Below are 21714 nucleotides of genomic sequence, written 5' to 3' on the forward strand. Positions count from 1 at the left end.
GCCACAACTAATGAGCCTGCGTGCCACAACTACTGAAGCCCGTGTGCCTAGAGCCCATGCTCTGCAACAAGTGAAACCACTGCAACGAGAAGCCCGCGCACCACACCGAAGAGTAGCCCCCAGCTCACCACAACTAGAGAAAGCCCACGCACAGCAACAAAGACCCAACGCAGCCAAAATAAATAAATAAATAAATAATAAAATAAATTTATATATTAAAAAAAAAAGAATCTTCACAGCTTCTATTGGACAGATTTTCTTTTTAGGAATGAAGGAAAATTCTCCCATTTTTGAGCTATTCTTTTATGTCAATTCTACAAAATTGCATGTAACTTTATAAACATTTTTAAAAGATATAGTTTTGTAAGTATGTAATATTCTGCTAATTTGATTTTGAATTGTAAATGTCAAGTATTCTGTTTGGGGGGGTTTATGTTTTATTATACTTTGTAAAAAAGGAAAAATTATACATTTTTAGAATGTTTTTATGAGTAAATTTAATGTACTGAAAATAAAAATTAAAAAGAAACAAAAAACTGAGGGTGGATGTTGGGAGGCACCCTGGTGTCAAAGGAAGGCATTGGAGACAAGGCCAAGATTTTAGGGCTCCTGCTTCTGGGCCTTTCACTGGACTAGCTGTGAGTGTTTGGTCCAGTTCCCTTCCCTCTCTAAGCCCCAGTCTTCTCATCTGTCTAATGAGACCTCTGAAAACCCCTCCAGCTTGGAGTCTAGAAGGTAGAATTCAGCATAATATTTGGTGCCTTTGATCCATGGTCAACACAAGTGGAGAGGGCAAGCCCTCTCTCTAGAGAATACCTAAAGATACACTCTTCCTTTGAGTAAACAGAACAAAACTTGGAAAAGCATTTCTGAGGACTCCCAACTATATGTGGAAAAATAGACCACACACATCTATATTATCACAGTGTGGCTTGGTGGTCGAGAGGCCACCGGGGCCACACTGCCTGGGTTTGAATCCTGGTTCTGCCACTTATAACTGCCTGACCTCGAACAAGTACATGTCAGTTTTCTCATTTGTGAAACAAGGAGAGTGATAGTACCTGCTTGTCCCTTGGAGAGGGCTGCCAGTGGAGACAGAGTTTTTGGGGAGAAGGGCCAGGGGATGCAGAGATGGGTGTGATTAAAACACAAGGCTGAGGGTTGAGGCTGCAGGGTAGAAAGGAGGTGGAAAGGAGGTTGATGGTGGAAAGGAGGTTCCAGTGGCTTTGCACGAGGACACACCCAGAAGGAGGAGCGGGGCAGGAAGCATGGGGCAGTGTAGAAATGGGCGGGCAGAAGAAGGCAGATGACCGGGGGACGTGTACACTGGGCAGAGCCTGGCTAAGAGGGGAGGAGGGAGAAACACAATGGGACAAACTGTCTCAAGATTCTACATTAAACTCTGGTTTAAAGGGCTTTCATAGACTCACTAGCTAGCGTCTGAAGCTAGTTCTTTGCTCAGACTTCCAAACAGAAAGTTGCTTTTTGACCTGGTAACTTTCAGCCCCGGGTAGAGAGGCGAAATGAAGTTAGAGTCCTGAGGGGAAGGAAGTTGCATACATAGCCTTTCAGCCTCCAAAGAGCTGAGAGCTGAGCCTGGGCTGAGAAGCTGATGGGGAAGGCCTACTTCAGGGTGGGATGCCAGCCTCCTCCTATAATTCTTTTTTTTTTTTTTTCCCTTTTGGCCACGCCACGCAGCTTGCGGGATCTTAAGTTCCCCCACCAGGGATTGAACCTGTGCCCCCTGCAGTGGAAACACACAGTCTTAACCACTGGACCACCAGGGAAGTCCCAATTCCTTAGTTTCTTTTTTAGTAATAACAGTTTTATTAGGACGGTCCATATACTATAGAATCCACCCATTTAAAGTGTACAATTCAATAGTTTTAGTGTATTCAGAGTTGTGCAATCACTGCAACCAATTCTAGAACATTTTCATCATCCCCAAAAGAAACCTTGTACTCATGAGCAGTCACTCCCTCCCCCCACCCAACATCCCCCTCCCAGCCCTATTCTGGAAATTTTGTATAAATAAAATTGCATAATATGTGGTCTTTTTTTTTTTTTTTTTTTAATTAATTTATTTATTTATATTTACTTTTGGCTGTGTTGGGTCTTCGTTTCTGTGCGAGGGCTTTCTACAGTTGCGGCGAGCGGGGGCCACTCTTCATCACGGTGCGCGGGCCTCTCACCGTCGCGGCCTCTCCCGTTGCGGAGCACAGGCTCCGGACGCGCAGTCTCAGCAGTTGTGGCTCACGGGCTTAGTCGCTCCGTGGCATGTGGGATCTTCCCAGACCAGGGCTCGAACCCGTGTCTCCTGCATTGGCAGGCAGACTCTTAACCACTGCGCCACCAGGGAAGCCCCTATGTGGTCTTTTTTGATTGGCTTCTTTCACTTAGCATGTTCTCAAGGTTCATCCATGTAGTAGCATGAGTCAGACCTTCATTACCTTTTTTTTTTTTTAGTTTTAAAAAATGTTTTTTATTTTTATTTTATTTATTTATTAAAATTTTTTATCTTACACTTTTTTAAATAAGAGCATACATTATTTATATAATGGGGGGGGAACCCCACAATATTTTCAAGGGAGAGAGAAAAAGATCTGGATTAGTAAAATAGGAACTTTGCATTCAAGATCTATTCCAGGTTTAGAATACCAGTAGAGATTGGCTGACATCCTAAAAGATTGGTCTGTTCTCTAACTTTCGGCCAGTTAGCACCAAACTCAGGAAAACCTTCAACCTTATTCACAGAAGAGAATGGGCAATAGTAGTAGCTACTCTTTATAAGCTAGGCCTTGTACTTAACGATTTGTATCTGTCATCTCCAACAATCCCATGTGGTAGATGCTGTTAGCCCTGTTTTATACATGAGACCAAGAGAGCTTATATAACCGAGTCCAAATCTGCACATAAGCCCTCCTCCGATAACAGGAAAACCATCTGAAGGGCAAGTGACACTGAAGGTTGAACAAATTACCGTCTTGGTGGAAACAGTTACAAATTACAATAAACTCTGACCCAGAAACTGCTGAAGAACAGGATCTAAGAATGTTTACTGGTAAAAGATAGGTGTTCAAATATGACCTATCTTCTATCGTTGCCTTAAATAATTAAATGCTAGCTAGTTATAAATTCAGTGCGAAACTCATTCTACGCAGATATAGGTAGGTTTCTGTTATCCAAATGCAAATGTAGTTAGGTTTGAAATCCTAAAAGTAGAACATTAAGCTAAATGATAACTCTCCCAATATTTTTTCAGTTTGTGTTTTTGTTTTTTTAATGGCACCTCATGGGAGCCTGGACACAATGTCCAACTTGAGAATCACCTCTGATTTTCTCTTCTTTTTTCTTTAATTAATTAATTAATTTATTAATTTATTTATTTATTTATTTATTTTTGGCTGCATTGGGTCTTCGTTGCTGCGCGCGGGCTTTCTCTGGTTGTGGCGAGCGGGGGCTACTCTTCGTTGCGGTGCGCGGGCTTCTCACTGCGGTGGCTTCTCTTGTTGTGGAGCACAGGCTCTAGGTGCACGGGCTTCAGTAGTTGTGGCATGTGGGCTCAGTAGTTGTGGCTCACGGGCTCTAGCGTGCAGGCTCAGTAGTTGTGGTGCATGGGCTAAGTTGCTCCGTGGCATGAAAAATGTTTTTTAATATTATACGAACACACCATAGAGTATATTCTCTCGTAAACACTATGTGGGTCGAGAAATAACAACGTCAACTCGCCTGAAGCCCTCACGCCCCTTCACAGTCAGTATTCCCTCCCCCCCCCACCCCGTCATTTAGAGCACGAATGACCTTTTCTTTACCATATATCACCAAACAGTATAGTCTGCATCACTAAAGACCTTCATTACTTTTTATACTGAATATTATTCCATTGTGTGGATAGACCACATTTTATTGATCTGTTCATCAGTGGATGTATATTTGGATTATTTCCATTATTTGGCTGTTGTCAATAATGATCTATGAACATCCGTGTACAAGTTTTTCTGTGGACATATGTGTATATTTTTCTTGGGTATATACCAAGGGGTGGAATTGCTGGGTCATATGGTTATACTTCCTTCATTCTTTGCATACACTTGCATTTTAGGATGTGGTATACTCCTCACAAGTGCTCACAGGTCTGCTTGCCCTGTCATGCTACGAGCTTCCTTCGAATACCCCATGGAAACTAGCACCTAGAAAGCACTAAACAAATGTGTGGGCGGCCTTCCACTGCTTCAGATGATGCTTACAGACAGAGTAAGACGAGGCCTGGGAACTGACCATCGGATCTTACAATGAGGGGGTCATTGGTAAGCTTGGCAAGTAGTGGGGGTGAAAGGCTGATTGAAGTGTGTTCAAGAAAGAATGGGGGGGACTTCCCCGGTGGTCCAGTGGTAAAGAATCCACCTTCCAACGCAGGGGACACGGGGTTCGATCCCTGGTCAGGGAACTAAGATCCCACATGCCGTGGGGCAACTAAGCCCCCCCACCTCAACTACTGACCTCATGCACCTCAGCTAGAGAGGCTGTGCGCCGCACACTACAGAGCCCACGCGCCCTCGAGCCCGCGTGCCACAACTAGAGAAGAGCAAACCTGCACACCACAACTAGAGAGAAGCCTGTGAGCCCCAACGGAAGATCCCGCATGCCTCAACGAAGATCCTGCGTGCCGCAACTAGGACCCGACGCAGCCAAAAATAAAAATAAATAAAGTCAATAAATAATAAACATCTTAAAAAAAAAAAAGAAAGAAAGAATGGGGAGAGAGGAGTCAGAAAAAAGAAGTACAGATCATTCTTTTGAGGAACTTTTCATAAAAGAGAGCAGAAAAATGAGACAAGAGCTGGATGGGGAAGTGTAGCAAAGAGTACTTTGGTTTTTTGAAGATATGAGAAATGACAGTATGTTTGTATGATGTCGTTGAAAGGTAAAAGTTGATGATGCGGAGACAGGTGGATAAAGACAAGAGTGATGTCCCTACGCAGATGAGGGGAGATGGTGTCCTGTGCATATGCAGTGTGAATGATTCGTCCCCTAAAATTCACGTTGAAAGCCTCACCCCCACTGTGACTGTATTTGGAGATAAGGCCTGCGAGGAGGTGATAAACGTTAAATGAGGTCATAAGGGGAGGTCCCCAATCCAGTAGATTGGTGTCCTTCTAAGAGGAAGAGACACCAGAGCTCTTCTCCCTGCCGTGTGAGGACACAGCCAGACAAGAAGAGCTCTCACCAGGAACCACAGTGGCCGGCACCTGATGTGGGACTTCCCAGCCTCTAGAACTGGGACAAATAAATTTCTGTGTTTTAAGCCAACCAGTCTACAGTATTTTGTTATGGCAACCCGAGCACACTAAGACAAGTGGAGAGATTGGTTTTAGGAGCAAGGAGATTTCATCCACGGTAACAGGAGGCAAAGCACATGGGTGCCATGCAGCTGGGTGAGATGTGTGGTGGGAAGGTGGGAGGTGGGAGAAGGGTTCTCCTCAATGCTTTTGTTTGTTTTCAGTGATATGGGAAGCAAGGTGAGCAGTTGAGAGTTGTAGCCTTGCAGGTCTAAGAAGAGCGATGAGGAGGCAGTGAACGGACCAGGGCAATGCAACGAGGACATCTGAGAAACACTGTTGAGTCCCTTTGAGGTCTGCGGTCATTGAAATCAAACTTGTCGGCCGGGTGGTGTGTTTTTCTCCAGGATGTTCAGCACTTTGGATGCAGGGAGGGAACTAGTAGAGGCGACTACAACCACAGCTGGGGTTGGGCCAAGTGAGGGGGTAAAGAGTGAGGGTAGAGGAGTGATTACACTGATGGGCGCTGAAGACCCCAAACAGTGAGGAGAACGAGGACTTCGAGCAGCTGAGGGCCAGGGAGGAGGCAGGATGGCTGGCTTGCAGGTCCTGGTGGGGTGGCAGGAGTTTTGGATTCGGGGCCCTCAAGGGTGTGGCGAGGAAGATAACAAGCAGGGAGGGTATGCTTGTAGCTGAGATGGTGAGGGACTGCGGTTTCACTGATAAAAAGGTCAGGAGCAGGGCCAGGGCGGTGCTGGGGAAGGAAGAGCCCTGGGGGGAGACCATGATTCGCAGGTTTTGAAAACACTCAGATTCTGAAAGGAGCAGTGTTAAGGGAGAGTGATTTCCACCTGGTGCTAAAAATCTTTACACCACGAAGAATACAAAGGATAACTCGGAAAAGGGCTATCAGGTGGTGGTGATCTGCTGGAGTGAGCATCAAAGCTGGGGAAGGAGCACTGGTCTGGAAGCAGAAACGAGCCGGGAGGACGCCCCCCCCTCCCTCTGGGCCCAGCATACAAGGCGCACAGGAGAGGAGAGCTTCCCCTTGAGAGGACTGCGGGAAGCAGCAACCTGGGGGAGAGCCAGGGTTCATGACAACAGAAAGGGGACGTGAACATTCGTTGAAGAGGATACTAGGAACTTTACCGTTGATTGATGGGGTCAGAAAGGGCCAGAGAGAGCGTACGGGGACCAAAGTACGGAAGACACATTTCGTTAGACAGCTAAGCCACCTGGAGGCCAAGGGGGGCTCTTCTCGGGGGCGCGCACGGCTCCCAGGCCTCGGTCTCCCTCTTGCTGACGCTGTGGGGAGCTGGATGCCACTGTGTCCCAGGGCCCCTTTGCAAACACCCACCTTGGAGGGAAGAAACGTCTCCTCTTTCAGGCTGAAGACGCTCACACGACAGGAACTGCAGGGAGAGTGCGGGCTCAGGAGCCAAGGCCTTTGCACGGTGCCTCCTGACTCGGGGGATCTCGGGTTTCTATGATGGCTGCCCAGGGGAGAGCTGGGGCAATTCACCTCTTTATCCAGGAGAAGCTGCCGTCCTGCATGTGTAGAGCAGCGGTCCCCAACCTTTTTGGCGCCGGGGACTGGCTTCCTGGAAGACAATTTTTCTACGGACCGGTGGTGAGGGCGGGGGGTTGGGGGAGGGTGTACGATTCAGGCGGTAATGAGAGCGATGGGGAGCGGCAGGTGAAGCTTCGCTCGCTCGCCGCTCACCTCCTGCTGGGCGGCCCCATTCCTAAGAGGCCGAGGACCGCTACCGGCCCGAGGCCCGGGGGTTGGGGACCCCTGTGTATATACTTTATAAAGTATATAAAGTGTATATACTTTATACTTTGTTTTTTCGTTCGTTTGTTTGTTTTGGGTGCTGATCAGGATACAGATTTTAACACCCAAAGTATTTTATAACTTTTCCCCCATTTTTGCCACTTTAAAGTATGAATTCCAAGAATAATTCATTTCTCACTTAAGACTGATTACAGTTAGGAAAGAGGAAAAAAATAGATGAAGAATTTTTTCAGGTTAGTGTTTTCTATTGAGAGGAGACAGTGCAAGTAAGATTGAAGAAGTTATTTCAAACATATACGATAGTACATATATTGGTTACTTAAAATTTAAACATTTGGGAAGAACATGAAATTGTTATTTATATTCTCATAATTTACAGATAATGCACATTGTACAACAGAAATGTATTTTTTAATGAATGATAAACTTATGCTTCTGAAACAAATTCTCTAAATATACAATTAAAATTCTAATTTTCTTTTTTTTTAATTAATTTTTATTGGAGTATCGTTGGTTTGAGTTCTCTGCTGTTTACCTGCCAATGTGACAGCTAACATGATAAACTACTATGCTACTGATCCTGCAAAGAACTGTTTTTCCTCTAAAACAAAAGAGGAGTGGATTACAGATTTTAGTAAAAAACCTTTACCTCACGAGTCGCGACTATTTTGTTTTACAACCCTAAGAAAAAAAGAGCCACTTAGTCACATATATATATACATACTTACATTATTTACAAAGATTTACATTTCTCCAAAAATACAATTTATAATAAACAATTGCGGGACAAAATAGTATCTGGTGATACTCAGTGTTGGTGACAGAGTAGAAACTAATGTCTGTTGTTTGTTAGTCCTTGTTTCTTCCATGAAACAGTGTTTTTTGTTGTTATAAATTTATTTATTTATTTGTTTTATTTTTGGCTGTGTTGGGTCTTCGTTGCTGTGCACGGGCTTTCTCTAGTTGTGGCGAGTGGGGACTACTCTTCGTTGCAATGTGCGGGCTTCTCATTGCAGTGGCTTCTCTTGTTGCAGAGCATGGGCTCCAGGCGTGCAGGCTTCAGTAGCTGTGGCACACAGGCTCAGTAGTTGTGGCTCGCAGGCTCTAGAGCGCCGGCTCAGTAGTTGTGGCGCACGGGCTTAGCTGCTCCGCGGCATGTGGGATCTTCGTGGAACAGGGGTCGAACCCATGTGCCCTGCATTGGCAGACGGATTCTTAACCACTGCGCCACCAGGGAAGTCCTGAAACATTGCTTCTTATAAAGGGTCCATTCAGGTTAGACTTCCAAAGTTTCCTCAAGGATGAGGTAATACTCAAATGGTAAATCAGATGCCTTCTCAAAGTGACTGAAATAACTTAATTAGCATGCGTTTGACGTCATCTTCTGTTACCAAACAACAGGTGCTATAAAAGAAATGTCTCATATTAGTATAAAATGCAGTCAATCTGTGCTGCAGTCTATGAGTCTAAATTACCCTCCTATTCTAATGTGGGTAGCCCTTTTGTAATAAACCCATCAAAAGCAAGGGTTCTAGGGAGCAGAGATGGAGGGAGATTGGTCTTTGGCCCTCATGAGATGGTAGCTGGGGATCCACCAGAAGTGCTACCCTCAGTGCACAGCACTAATTCACAGTCCCATCTTCTCAAACCAACTCAGTCTTTGAGTATAATTGAAATCTCCAAACAACAGAGCTGAGCCCGTAAGACCCATATGTAAACTGTCACCCCTTCTAACAGTCACCTCCTTCTTTGCCACGTGAATCCCCGGGTGTGGTTTTCTTCTTTCAGCTTCTCTTTCTGATTAGTCATCTCTGTGGTGATGACAGAGCACCCCTGGGTAACTCAGAGGAAATCAGCCCAAACACCCAGCTACAGCCTTGCCTGAGCAAGTCCCTTTGAACTGAGATTCCATTTCATGGCTTTTTTTGTCTTCCCCACGGTCTATATTTCCATAGGCCAGATCAGACCACAGCTCCCAAAATATCTGCATTCCTTTGGTAACAGGAATTCATAAAAATTTAGTGCTGGGGTCACAGGGGTTAGGTAAAGGAAATAGGAGTTTTCCTTACGAAGAACGCTGTAGAACATGAAAATGGGTGCTGTGGATTTCTGAGGGGGATAAAGTGGGCAGCAGCTCTCCATCTAGCCCTGGCAGGCACACGCTCTTCCACAGGGACTTCCTCACCCTCTCCCACAGCCAGGTGCAACCACTGCCAGAGAATCAGGCCTGCATCTCCAGTTCTCCATCAGGCTGAGGTAGCACCTGCAAGTCTTTCTTCCCAGAGAAATGGGGGACTCTGCTCCCTTTTTAATTTGGTTGGCTCTGAGGCCTGTTTTCCAGACATTTACCAAGAGTGAAGAATACCAGCACTCCCAGCAACTGTCTAAATTGAACTGTCTTGGTGAGAAGTGTCATATCACATCCATCTTCCCTCAGATATCTGATATTTACTTGGTTGCCCTCAGATATTTTTAATTGGGTTTAGCTCTTCCTAACACCGGTCTCACGGAGATGTGACAAGTGCACATTTCTTCCTGGTTGTGCTTGCCCCTCCCCAGCTCCTCCCCCAAGCCCTGCCCCTCCATCATATGTGTAACCCTTCAATAACTGAGTCTAGGGAACTCCTCCCTGAAGCCACAATGGGCTCTTTAAATCTAAAAAGTATTATTAAATAGGGTAGGAAACACACAAAGTACAAAATCTGAATAGCAAACAAAAGTACTCCAAGAAAAGTAAGCTCCTCTCCCAAACCCAACCCCATCCTACCTAGGTTTCTCCCCGGGATGTTACCTTAAGAAGTCAGTTTTACCTTCCTAGCTCATCATTCCAAAGCAATGTTTTTCATGCAAAACTCTCCTGGCTCCAGAACCTACAATGACCCCCTACTCCCATATCACTTGATTTTAATGCCCTTGACTTCCAAAACTTTTCTTGCAAATATTCTTTTGCCGTTTCTTCAACTTGATGCTAAGCAGGTTGACGTCTTTATCAAATAACCACGACAGGTTTCGTTCCCCTCCATGTCTCTGCTGATTCTCCCAGCTGGAATGCCTTTTCCACTCTGCTCTTGCTTTGAAGATCTAGCTCACATCGTACTCCCTTCAGAGTCTTCATGATTATTCTGGCCTCTTCACCTCCCCCTTGCTGGCTGCCCAGCCCTGACCATCCATTCCAGCCCATCACCACATGCTTCTTGCCTAAGTCTTTCTGCTTCTTACACACTCATCCATTCTCCCCACTGTGACCATAAGCTTCTCAGGGTAGGAGCCTTAATATATGCTTTCTCTGAATCCCACACAATGTCTAGCCTCACTGGGTACATGGATCTCAAGCCATGGGCTAACACAGTGCCTGACATCTAGTAATCTCAGTAAGTTATTTGTTGAATGGAATAAAGGAGCAAGGTAAAGGAATGAGTTCTGGGATACGCCGTCACCTTCCTCAGTGGCCCTGGATGACAGCGCTCCCGTGACCAGCATTCCCCGTCACTGTCTGTGATGGCCAGGCCTCCACTGCTACCATGTGGATCTCAGCAGAGGCACTCCTCCGACCTCACCGTCACCTGCCCTCACACACGTTACTTCAAATCTGAAACGCCCCACCTCTGACCATAACCCCCGGGTCCTCCACCTCTCCCCACACTGCTAGCACACCTGCCCCTCACCTCATCCATGGCTACTTGACTCCTCTCCACCCCCTCTCCATGGGGCCTCCTGGGCCATCAACCCCTCGCAGACTCACTACCCCTGCCCACCCTGCACCCTGAAGCTGGCTGAGCTGTCCCCTAGAACCCCTTGCCCCAGGCCTTCTGCTGCAGCTGACTTCCCGGGTGACCTGGTCACCGTCCTGGCCGGCAGCTGGGGAGAAAGGAAGCCTCCCAGGCCCATCCATTGGTCTGACTGCCCCCAGGCCCTCACTGCTGTGCTGCGATCCCTCCACTCCAACCACTCACCCAGGGGCTTTCATGAAAGTCCGCAACTCGTTCAACCAAGCCAAAGGTCTTGACCACCGCCTCCCCCTTTGCCTCCTTGCAGCTCTCACACGTGGCCTCCCCCTCGGACCCCCAACAGGGTGCCGCTTGGGTCTCCTCCTGGCTCCTCTGCCTCGCCCACCACTCGAAGGCCTTCAGCTTCCCTTTCTTGGTGACCTCAGATGCTCAGGGAATCCATTACTGTTCTGACGAAGATGCTCCCCAACCTGTAACCCCAGCCCCGAAAGCCACTTCTCCAGTTATATGCTGGACACCCCTATCCACGTGATGTGCCTGCACCCCAAGCTCAGCCTGTCAGAACACCAATTCACCTTCCCAAACAAGGGCCCCGCCTGAGTCCCCCGCTGTGCCTGGCATGCTGCCGAGGGTCAGAATTCCTGTCCCTTTTGGCTCCTTTCTTTCTTTCATTAAAAAAACTAATTAATTAATTAATTAATTAATTTATTTATTTATTTATATTTTTGGCTGCATTGGGTCTTTGTTGCTGCACGCGGGCTTTCTCTAGTTGCAGCAGCGGGGTCTACTCTTCGTTGCGGTGCGTGGGCTTCTCACTGCGGTGGCTTCTCTTGTTGCAGAGCAGGGGCTCTAGGCGTGCGGGCTTCAGTAGTTGTGGCTCGCGGGCTTACTCGCTCCACAGCATGTGGGATCTTCCCGGACCAGGGCTCAAACCTGTGTCCCCTGCAGTGGCAGGTGGATTCTTAACCACTGCGCCACCAGGGAAGTCCCTTGGCTCCTTTCTTGAAGAAGAATCATAACCATAATAGCTAACATTTATTGGGCACCATTATGAGCCAGTCACTCTTCAAAGCATTTTGCTTACACTAACTTGTTTGTACATATTATTTCTATGCTATTATTACCTACACTATCATTGTTATTTCTATACTACTGTTATGCCCATTTTCCACAGAAGAAAACTGAGGTGCAGAGAGTTTAACTGACTTGTCCGAGGCCTGTGAGAGACAGAGCTGCCATTTAACCCCGGGGAGTCTGGCACCAGACTACACCCTCCGCAGAGACTTTGTTCATACGATATCCATACTTTCTCTGAAACCTAGCCCTCCTTCATTTCTGCCATGACCACCCCGATTCAGCCTCTCCTCTGCTTTGGCTGGATTATTTTATTTATCCACCAACCAGTGTCCCCATCTCTAGCCTCCTGTCTATTAATTCACCCTATGCTTTACCAGCAGAGCGATCTTCCCAAAGCATAGCTCTGCTCAAAAATCCTCAGTGGGGACTTCCCTGGTGGCACAGTGGTTAAGAATCCATCCACCTGCCAATGCAGGGGACACGGGTTCGATCTCTGGTTGGGGAAGATCCCACATGCCGCGGAGCAACTAAGCCCATGAGCCTGCGCTCTAGAGCCCGTGCTCCGCAACAGGAGAAGCCACCGCAATGAGAAGCCCGTGCACCGCAACGAAGAGTAGCCCCCGCTTGCCGCAACCAGAGGAAGCCCACACGCAGCAACGGAGACCCAACACAGCCAAAGATAAATAAAATCAATCAATCAATCCTCAGTGGTTTCCCCAAAAAAATCACCCAACCTCTTGGCAACTCTCTCTCAATATCTTGGCCTGGCTCAACCTCTATCCCACCAACATATGCTACCCCCAAAAGGGATGACTTGCCACCCCCTACCCTGCCTTTTACAGCTCTGGGCCTTTACTCTTCCCTTCATCCCTCAAAGCCCGGCTCATGGGTCCCTGCCTCCTGACCACGGGGGCTCTGCCAGGACAGGACCTTCTGGAGCCTCCTTACGGCAACTTACTTCACCCACCGCCACCGTTCGTTGTGTTTGGATACTATCTTTTGTTCATGATACGGGCCCAGCTCTGACCCTGGCTCTTGAAGTGAACCCTATCCTTGGCTCAATTTTCCTGGGATGGGAGGAGGAGGGAGTAGATTGTGGTGGGTAACAGGATAACTCTTGTTGGAGTCTGAAGACCTAGATTTGAATCCCAGCTCTACATTTATGAGCGATGTGACTTGACTTCTCCGAGTCTCACGTTCGCTGTCTCTAAACAAGCTGTAAAGATACCCCCTTGCAAAAAGCTCACTGAGAGGGTTCAATGAGATGTTACATGGAAAGTGGCCAGTTGGTGCTTAATGAACTGTGGTGAGTATATCTGCTGATGTTACTTATTACTGTTCAAGGCAACTAACTGACAGATAAGTAGAATCTGGCTCCCCAAGGAATAGGCCCTCTACATCAGGCTGTTCTGCTTCTAGTACACGATATACAATGTACCCACTGAGCAGTCTACAGGATACTTACCTAGTTCTCTGTGTTTATCTGCTATGGGCGTCCCAGAAAACCTACAAATGAAGACATTTTCATCTCAATTAAAGAGCTGAAAAGAAAAGCTGGAATCTGGAGTTGCTGGCTAGAGGCCTGAACTGGGAAAACTCTAAAGCAGAGCCCTGTCGAGCTGGTATTTCCTACTCTCCTAAATGCTTACATCAAATTGGCCATAGAGTTGGGCCAAAGAGTTGTTCAAAAACTGGTCATCAGATGACAGAAAAACAAAAACTGTTGACGAATGTTTTTTTCTATAGCAGCTTGTGCATAAAGCTAAAGATGGAGGGAAGGCTGGAATGTTCTGGACCAGCGCTGCCTGACAGGGATATCATGTGAGCCACGTAAGTAATTTAAAATGCTTAGTAGCCACATTACACAGTAAAAAGAAATGGATGGGGACTTCCCTGGCGGTCCAGTGGTTAAGACTCTGTGCTTCCACTGCAGGCGGCGCAGGTTCAATCCCTGGTTGGGGAACTAAGATCCCGCATGCCACGCAGCATAGCCAAAACATTAATAAAATAAAATAAAGTGAAATAAAATAAAATAAAATAAAAATAGTAGTAGAGCAATTATATTTAAAAAAAAAAGAAATGGATGAAATTAATTTTCACGATATATTTTATTGACTAGACCAACATACCAAAGATACTATTCTAACGTGTAATCAATATAAACATTATTAATGAGATACTTTACATTCCTTTTTTAAATAAGAAGTCTTACAAATCCGGTGTCTATTTTATACTGATGGCACATCTCAATTTGGACTCTCCTGTTTCAAGGGTTCAACAGCCACAGGTGGCTTGTGGCTACCATTTTGGACAGCACCGGTTTGGACGTTCAGATACGGTCCCACATGTATGCATCAGGTTCCTCCCCATCGAAGGCATCAGCTAGCCTGGAGCCATGCTAACGGTCCAGAAGCCAAGTCCACAGGCTTGACTGAGCTTGTAAAAGTGTCAACTACAACTAGCCGACGGAGCTGTTTACATTCAACTCTCTCCCCTTCTGAAGGCTCCATGCCGAATGCCTCACTTTCCCAATTAATGGCTTTAGGGTTGAGATGCTTGCTGAAGTAATTATTTTTTAGAACAATTTTTCTTTTTCAGGTTATATGGTGCTACCAGTACTGATCACTGATGTAAGTTTCCCTCCACTGAATAAACTTTTTTTTTTTTTAATAAGTTAAATCAGCCAGAAAAGTACTCAGTGCTACTTTTCTTCGGTTCAGGAGTTCTGGTGGTAGACCCCCCCCCCGCCCCTTCCCTCCCAAGAAAAACACATGAGTGGAAAATTATTTTGGTTTCTGGGGACCAATCTGTTAAGGAGATGATTAACTATAATACTTCTATTTGGGATTAAAAATAACTTTTTAAAAAGAACACCTGAGTTCCCCAAATGTTTTACTTATTGGTAACAATGGCTTAAAACTTTCTTCAGCTGATTTTTTTATAACTCGTTTGGAGGAGATTCAGTTGACTGATAATCTATTACTTAGGGATCTTCGTGGTATTTGAAACCTATAATATAGAAATGGTACCTTTGGGAAATCATATTCTAGTGCCAATACCCCAAAATAGTCTAGGTCAGCACTGACCAACAGAACTTTCTGCAATGATGGAATTGTTCTCTATCTGGTCTCACATGGTAGCCATTAGCCATCTGTGGCTACTGAGCACTTGAAATGTGGCTAGTATGACTGAGGAACTAAATTTTAAATTTTATTTAATCTTCATTAATTAGAATTTATATTTAGATCACTGTACGTGGCTAGTTCCCACTGTATTGAACAGTGCAGGTCTAGGGAAACTTAAATCTAGTCTGTGAACTTGATTCAAGACACGACTGTGAAATGACATGGACCCCAGATGCCATCACCTTGCAGAAAGCTTCCTCTTCAACATTCCCTGTGAGAGTGACAAATCAGTCTCGTAAATTTCCTTTTGGTGAAGGCTGATATGGAAACTGATGGGGCTTCAAGAACCTCTACTCTGAAATTTACAGCCTGGTCAACATCCTCTGGGACTTGAGGAGGGGTTTCTTGGCACCAGGAAAGAACAGGCTGGGATGAGGTTACCAGTTCTCCAGGGCATATGGGTTGCTTTCTGGAGACTGAGGAAGGCTCAGGAAGGCAACACGGGTAATACCAGGTCATTTTACCCACTCCATGTCACCCGACTCAACAAATGCTCCTTCCTACCTGGGACCTCCTTCTGGGCTATAAGTCATGAAAATTATGACCATGGCAGCCAAGAGTAAGAGGTTTTTTTGCAAAATCTGGCCTGAGACCAGAAGCATAACTATACGTTGAGGTGGGCCACAGATATGAGGCTGTGGAACAGTCCTAAGTATATTCGGCTGTGTTCCCACTCCTGTACAGCTCTCTATGGCCCAAGGATTCATTCCACCTCAAGATAATGCAGAATCTTGGGAAACCCGACATGCTCAGCAACCCCAGACACCAAGTACAACAAAAAAGGTTTTGTCTCTTTCGAAACAGTTAAAATTTCAAACTTTGTTTTCATCTTCAAATTAATCATTTTCTGGCCTTTGAAAAACCAATTCCAGTTTGAAAACTTATTTTTTTAAAAAAAGAAAGTATACGTACATTTTATAAACAGCAAACCACATATTAGTGCTGGCAGTACGGTTAAAAGCACAAACCTGTGCCTTGTATTGTCTGAAAAAAAGAAAAAGAAAGAAAGAAATACAATTAGCTGGAACTGACCAAAACAGACATACAGTTGATCCTCTTTATTTGTAGATTCCGTATTTGCAAATTATCTACTTGCTAAAATTTAGTTGTATTCCCCAAACCAATACCTGCAGCGCTTTCACGGTCATGCGCTGACATGGGCCACAGAATGGTGAAAACTGTGTTGACTGATGTACACATTCCCAAGCTGAGGTTGAAGGCAATGCTCTGCCCTTGTGTTTTAGCCCTTGTACTGTAGACATGTGCCCTATTTGTGGTCTATTTAGTGTCATGCGTTTCACATTTTTGTACTTTTTTGTTGGCTATTTCACTGTCTAAAACGGCCCCCAAGCACAGTGCTGAAATGCTGTCTCGTGTTCCCAAGCATAAGAAGGCTGTGTGTGCCTTACAGAGAAAACACATGTGTTAGATAAGCTTCATTTAGGCATCAGTTATGGTGCTGTGAATTCACTGTTCATGCATCAACCACATATATTAAATGAGGTGTCTTTAAACAGAAACACACGTAAAGCAAGGTTCTGTATTGATTCCTTGCCAAAAATGTTGTGACCGGAGGCTTGCAGGAACCTAAACCTGTATCTCCCCTGGGAGCAATGGTTCAACATGCACTAATTCTGTGTTTACAGTGACAATAAAACATAACTACCGTGAATAAAGAGAATCGACTGTATTTCTAAATAAACTTATATGCACAAGGTTGATACATATCAGGCCCAGTGCTGTTTATTAAAAGCAGCAAATAGTCCACTATTCAGCCATCCCGTCTGGCCAGTGGGAGCACAGCTTGGTATCGTGTGCTTGGCAGGGCAATGTGGCAGCCATGCATAGCAAGCCTGAGAAATGTTCATCATACAGCCGCTGACACTGTGCTAAATGATGTGCCTACAGGCTCACCGAATCATTGCGACAACGTTGGATTAGTGCTCTAACCTCTCAGTGTCTCAGTTTCCTCTTGGGGATCACTCTAAATGGAACTGATAAATATGCCTCCTAGGGTAATTGTGAGCATTAATTGAGTCAATACACTTAAGAACAGCTATTAGCTGTTGCCATGAACCTATTGAATTGATGCTATTGGAATCTCTACTAACGTCCTTTGATCCTGCAATTCCATTTCTAAGATATTAACCTACAGAAACTATCAGTTATGTGCCCCTCTCCTCCCTCCAAAAAAGGCACAAAGATATTTACCGCAGTCTTACAATATCAAAAAGCTAAAACAACCGAAGTGTCCACAATAGAAAAGAATGATGTGTTCATGAGGTGGACTCTATCCACCTACTAAAAATCTAAGGGCAGAATACTGAGGATATGGCAAAATGATCACCACACATTGCTAAGGGAGAGGGTGGGGTCACTAACAGCCAGTACAACATGGATAAGAGAGAGGGGAGAGGAGGAGAGAGGAGGGGAGGGGAGGAGAGGGAAGGGGAAGAGAGGGAAGGGGAGAGAGAAAACGAATGAATGAATGAGAGTATGAACACACACCCTTTCCTCTTAGTAGGAACACAGGTGAGTTAGAGCAAATAGGCAATAATCCATTGGTTTGATTTGAGAGGCCCCTGGCCAGAAACTGCTAGTTGCTCCCCATACCCATTCTCCCCTCTTTAATAAAAGAATTCAGACTTTCAGCTGGGCACACCACCACTCCACTAAAAGATTAGTTTCTCAGCCTTTCCTGTAGCAAGGTTTAACCATGTGGCAAGTTCTGGGCCGCGAGATGCAAGAAGGGTTGTGTGGTATTTCTCAAAAGTCTCCCTGAAAGGGGTAAGACACACCATTTTCCCCTCCCTGGGTCCCGCTGCCTGAGATAGCAGGGAAGGTGCAGGAGCTGGACCACACAACTGCATAAAGTAGCAATGAGCCCAGGGCTGCCTACCTCCAATTATTATTATTATTCCTTTTTAGTTGAGAAAAGTTAATCATTTATCCTTTTTTTAAAAAATTGAAGTATAGTTGATTTACAACGTTGTGTTAGTTTCAGGTATACAGCACAGCGATATACCTGATGTACTTTACCTTTTCTGTAAGATGTTATAGAAAAACCCAAACAAACTTTTTGGCCAACCATGTGTGTGTGTGTGTGTGTGTACACACACACACACACACACACACACACACACATATATTCTTTTACAGATTCTTTTCCATTATAGGTTATTACAAGATATTGAATATAGTTCCCTGTACTATACAGTAGATTCTTGTTTATCTATTTTATATATAGTAGTGTGTATCTTTTAATCCCAAACTCATAATTTATCCCTCCCTCCCCAATGTTTTGTTGGGTTTTTTTTTAAGCATGAAAGAAGTAATCTACATTTTTAAGCCACTGATACTTCAAAAAAATTTTTTAAACAGCTGAATCTAATGCTACTTGATACAGTCCCTTCCAAAATCCTTTCTCCCATGGGATGATGCCAGATGCTGTCATCCATCGCTTTGGGATAGCAGATATTTAGGGGAGATGAAACAACAATGATACAAGTTCTTGATTACGTTCATCCTTCTTGACCTGGCCAGTGCACTGACAGTTGCTTGCTCTCTCTTCACTCGGCTTTGGAGATACCAAGTTCTTGGGGTTTTCTGCCTTCCTCCCTAGCGATCCTTTTCAGTCTCCTTTGCTGGATCCTCTGCCCTTAGCAGCCCCTACGTGCTGGAGTCCTCAGGACTCAGTCTCAGCACCCCTCTCTGACGACTGCTTCCTCCACATGATCTCTTCTAGTCCCAAGGCTTTAAATGCCTACTTTACTCTGATTATGCCCAAATCTCTATCTCCAGCCCTAACCACTCACGAGAGACCTAGACTCATAAATCAAAGCACCGTTATCTGACGTCTCCATTTGAAATCTAATGGGAATCTCAAACAACATGTCCCAAACCAAACTCGATTTCTTCCACACACCTGCTGTTCCCCTGCTTTCCAGTCTAATAGCAACACGATTCATTCCGTTGCTTGGGCCAGAAATCTAGGGGTCATCTGAGTATTTCTTATTAGGCACCCTTCTTCCCCACTCAAACCATTAGAAAATCCTCTTGTTTCTATTTTCAAAATGTAGCCTCATTGGAACCGCTTCTCCCAACTCTACTAGTCCGAGACACCATCTTCTCTTGCTTAGACCAAGAGTTTCCTAATTAGGCACGTAACCCCCAGGGAGAACATAAGATGACCAATGAGGTGCAAAAAAAAAAAAATTAGAAAATTAGAAAATTATTTTTACTACTTATGTCATTCTTTAAGTTTTTTAGATTTTGTATATGTTTTTAAATTGTATGAGTTATATTCATTTTGTAGTACATTGTGATAGAAGTATCTGTTGTTCCCCAATAACCAATCTCTCCTTTTCACTCTGGGAAGAGAACCCCTGTGTTTTAACTGGGCACATGGCCAGCAAAAGATGGCACTTCTCAGCCCCCCTCAGCTAGGTGTGGCCATGAACTCAGACTGGTCAAGGGGGTGTGAATGGAAGGGATGCATGCCACACTTGATCTTTAAAGGGGAGGACCAGGCTCCATCCCTCTCCTTCTCCCCTCCCACTTGCTATGGAGCAATCAGAGATGCGAGCCCCTGTTTGACTCCAGAGAGCACAATTTATAAGCTATAAGCGTTTCAGTATGTATTTCCGAAAGATAAGGGTTCTTTGTAAAACACAGCCATGGCATCATCAGACTTAAAATACTGTGTTCAACATCATCAAACATGGGATCTCTGTTTAAATCGCTCCTGTTTTTTACTCTTTTCTGTTTGAATCAGGACCTAATAAGGTCCATACATTGCAATTAACTGATATGTTTCTTAAATTTCCTTAAACTTTAAGTCCCCCCATCACCTCTCTTTTTCCTCCCCTTATAATTTATTTATTGAAGAAACCTGATCTTCAGTCCTATAAAATCTTCCACAGTCTGTACTTTCATTTAACATGGTATGGTTCTCACTAGCCAATTCCCGTGAATCAGCCCAAAAACATTTTTTTAATTTGATTTATTTTGAGATATATAATATAAAGAGTCAGGATGGTGTCATGGAAAAAAACTCCAGAAATCGGAAGCCTTAAATTTCGATTCTATTTCCATTACTTAAGTGACCTAAATAAATAATTTTTTAAAAAAAGAAAAATATTTATTTGCAGAATCACCCTACCCCAGCCCAAGGAGACTCACATTTTTTATCTGCCCTAGAATCCTGTTCACACCTCACAATTGTGATATTATCCTGAAATACAGTATTTACCATTTTCATCTCTTATGCTTTAGTGAACCACTTTAAAATTACTGATCCGTCTGTTTATAAACTGGGGGTATAATGTATAAAACAGATAAGAAGAATTGTAAATTACAAATATACATGATACTTAAGCAACATAAAAAGACCATAGCTGAGACAGACTGTCATGCTATTAACCAAGCATTAGCCTAGACAAACGTATTGAATGCACTTTTTTGAAAATAATTAATTAATTAATTAATTAATTAATTAATTAGGCTGTGCCAGGTCTTAGTTGCGGCACACAGGATCTTCGTTGCCACGTGTGGGATCTTTTAGTTGCGGCATGAGGGCTCTTAGTTGCGGCATGCGGGCTCTTAGTTGTAGCATGTATGTGGGATCTAGTTCCCTGACCAGGGATCGAACCCAGGCCCCCTGCATTGGGAGCTTGGTGTCTTAACCACTGGACCACCAGGGAAGTCCCTGAAGGCACCTTCCTGTTGCACGTGTGCAACCTTGAAGAACACAATGGTAATGAAGAATATTAGGAAGCAGTATTGTGAATAATTAAGAGCATGGGCTCTGAAGCCGGATGGCCTGATTTCAAAACCAGGCTCTACCACTTAACTGGCTGTTGACCTTGGACAAGCAACTTAAACTCCCAACTATGTCTTGGTTTCTCCTCATGAAATAAGGATAATTACTAGATTGCGTGGGGATGGAATTAATTAACATATGTATTAGAATGGTACTTGACACAGAAAGCACTAAAAAACATTAGCTTTATATCTGTAATAAAGTGTCTGTGAAAACTGTAACTCAATTTAAGTTTCACATTTATGAAGTGTATGTTAGTTACTGCATCTGTGGTATGCAATTCATGAGCCACTACTTGTATGTAGGTCCATGAACCCCGCGTGTATATAGGATCTCTACCATGACACATGCAGTCACTTACCACTCGGGACACAGGTTGACAAAACGATTGACGTTGTCCTTCTGAATAATGGATTGCTAATGATACACTGAATTTCCTGTGAAAGATCACCTTCCTTCGTAACATACGCTTCAGATGGTTTTGAGCCACTCTGACACTGTATTGTCGAAGGACAGTCCCAGGAGTACTGTATGAGTTCTACATGGGTGTCGTAAGCTTCCAGGATCACGCACTGGAGTGTAATGTTCCCGTCAGTCAATGCGCAAGATAGTGTTGGTGATGGAAGAGACTCTGGGAAAAAAAAAAAGTAATGTTTAGTACAGAAAAGAGTAATATTTAGACTCCTCATCTGCAAATTCAGAAAGAGCTTCCAGGGACTTCCCTGGTGGCACAGTGGTTAAGAATCTACCTGCCAATGCAGGGGACATGGGTTCAATCCCTGGTCCGGGAAGATCCCACATGCCACGGAGCAACTGAGCCCGTGTGCCA

General features: G+C 44.6%; 1 protein-coding gene across 1 annotated transcript in view; it reads right to left on the reverse strand.

The window, feature by feature from the left end:
- Window positions 1-7355: 7355 nt before the first annotated feature.
- The window catches only part of CD58 (CD58 molecule), a 44303-nt gene continuing 29944 nt past the window's right edge, over window positions 7356-21714 (reverse strand). The window contains exons 3-6 of the mRNA XM_068540578.1: window positions 21247-21516; window positions 15977-16048; window positions 13345-13385; window positions 7356-8478 (exon numbers count right to left, since the gene is read on the reverse strand). Of these exons, the coding sequence (XP_068396679.1) occupies window positions 13366-13385; window positions 15977-16048; window positions 21247-21516 (362 nt within the window). The 3' untranslated portion in view covers window positions 7356-8478; window positions 13345-13365. The remainder of the gene's footprint in view (window positions 8479-13344; window positions 13386-15976; window positions 16049-21246; window positions 21517-21714) is intronic.

This window comes from Eschrichtius robustus, chromosome 3 (genome assembly GCF_028021215.1).
Source record: "Eschrichtius robustus isolate mEscRob2 chromosome 3, mEscRob2.pri, whole genome shotgun sequence".
NCBI classification, from domain to species: domain Eukaryota; kingdom Metazoa; phylum Chordata; class Mammalia; order Artiodactyla; family Eschrichtiidae; genus Eschrichtius; species Eschrichtius robustus.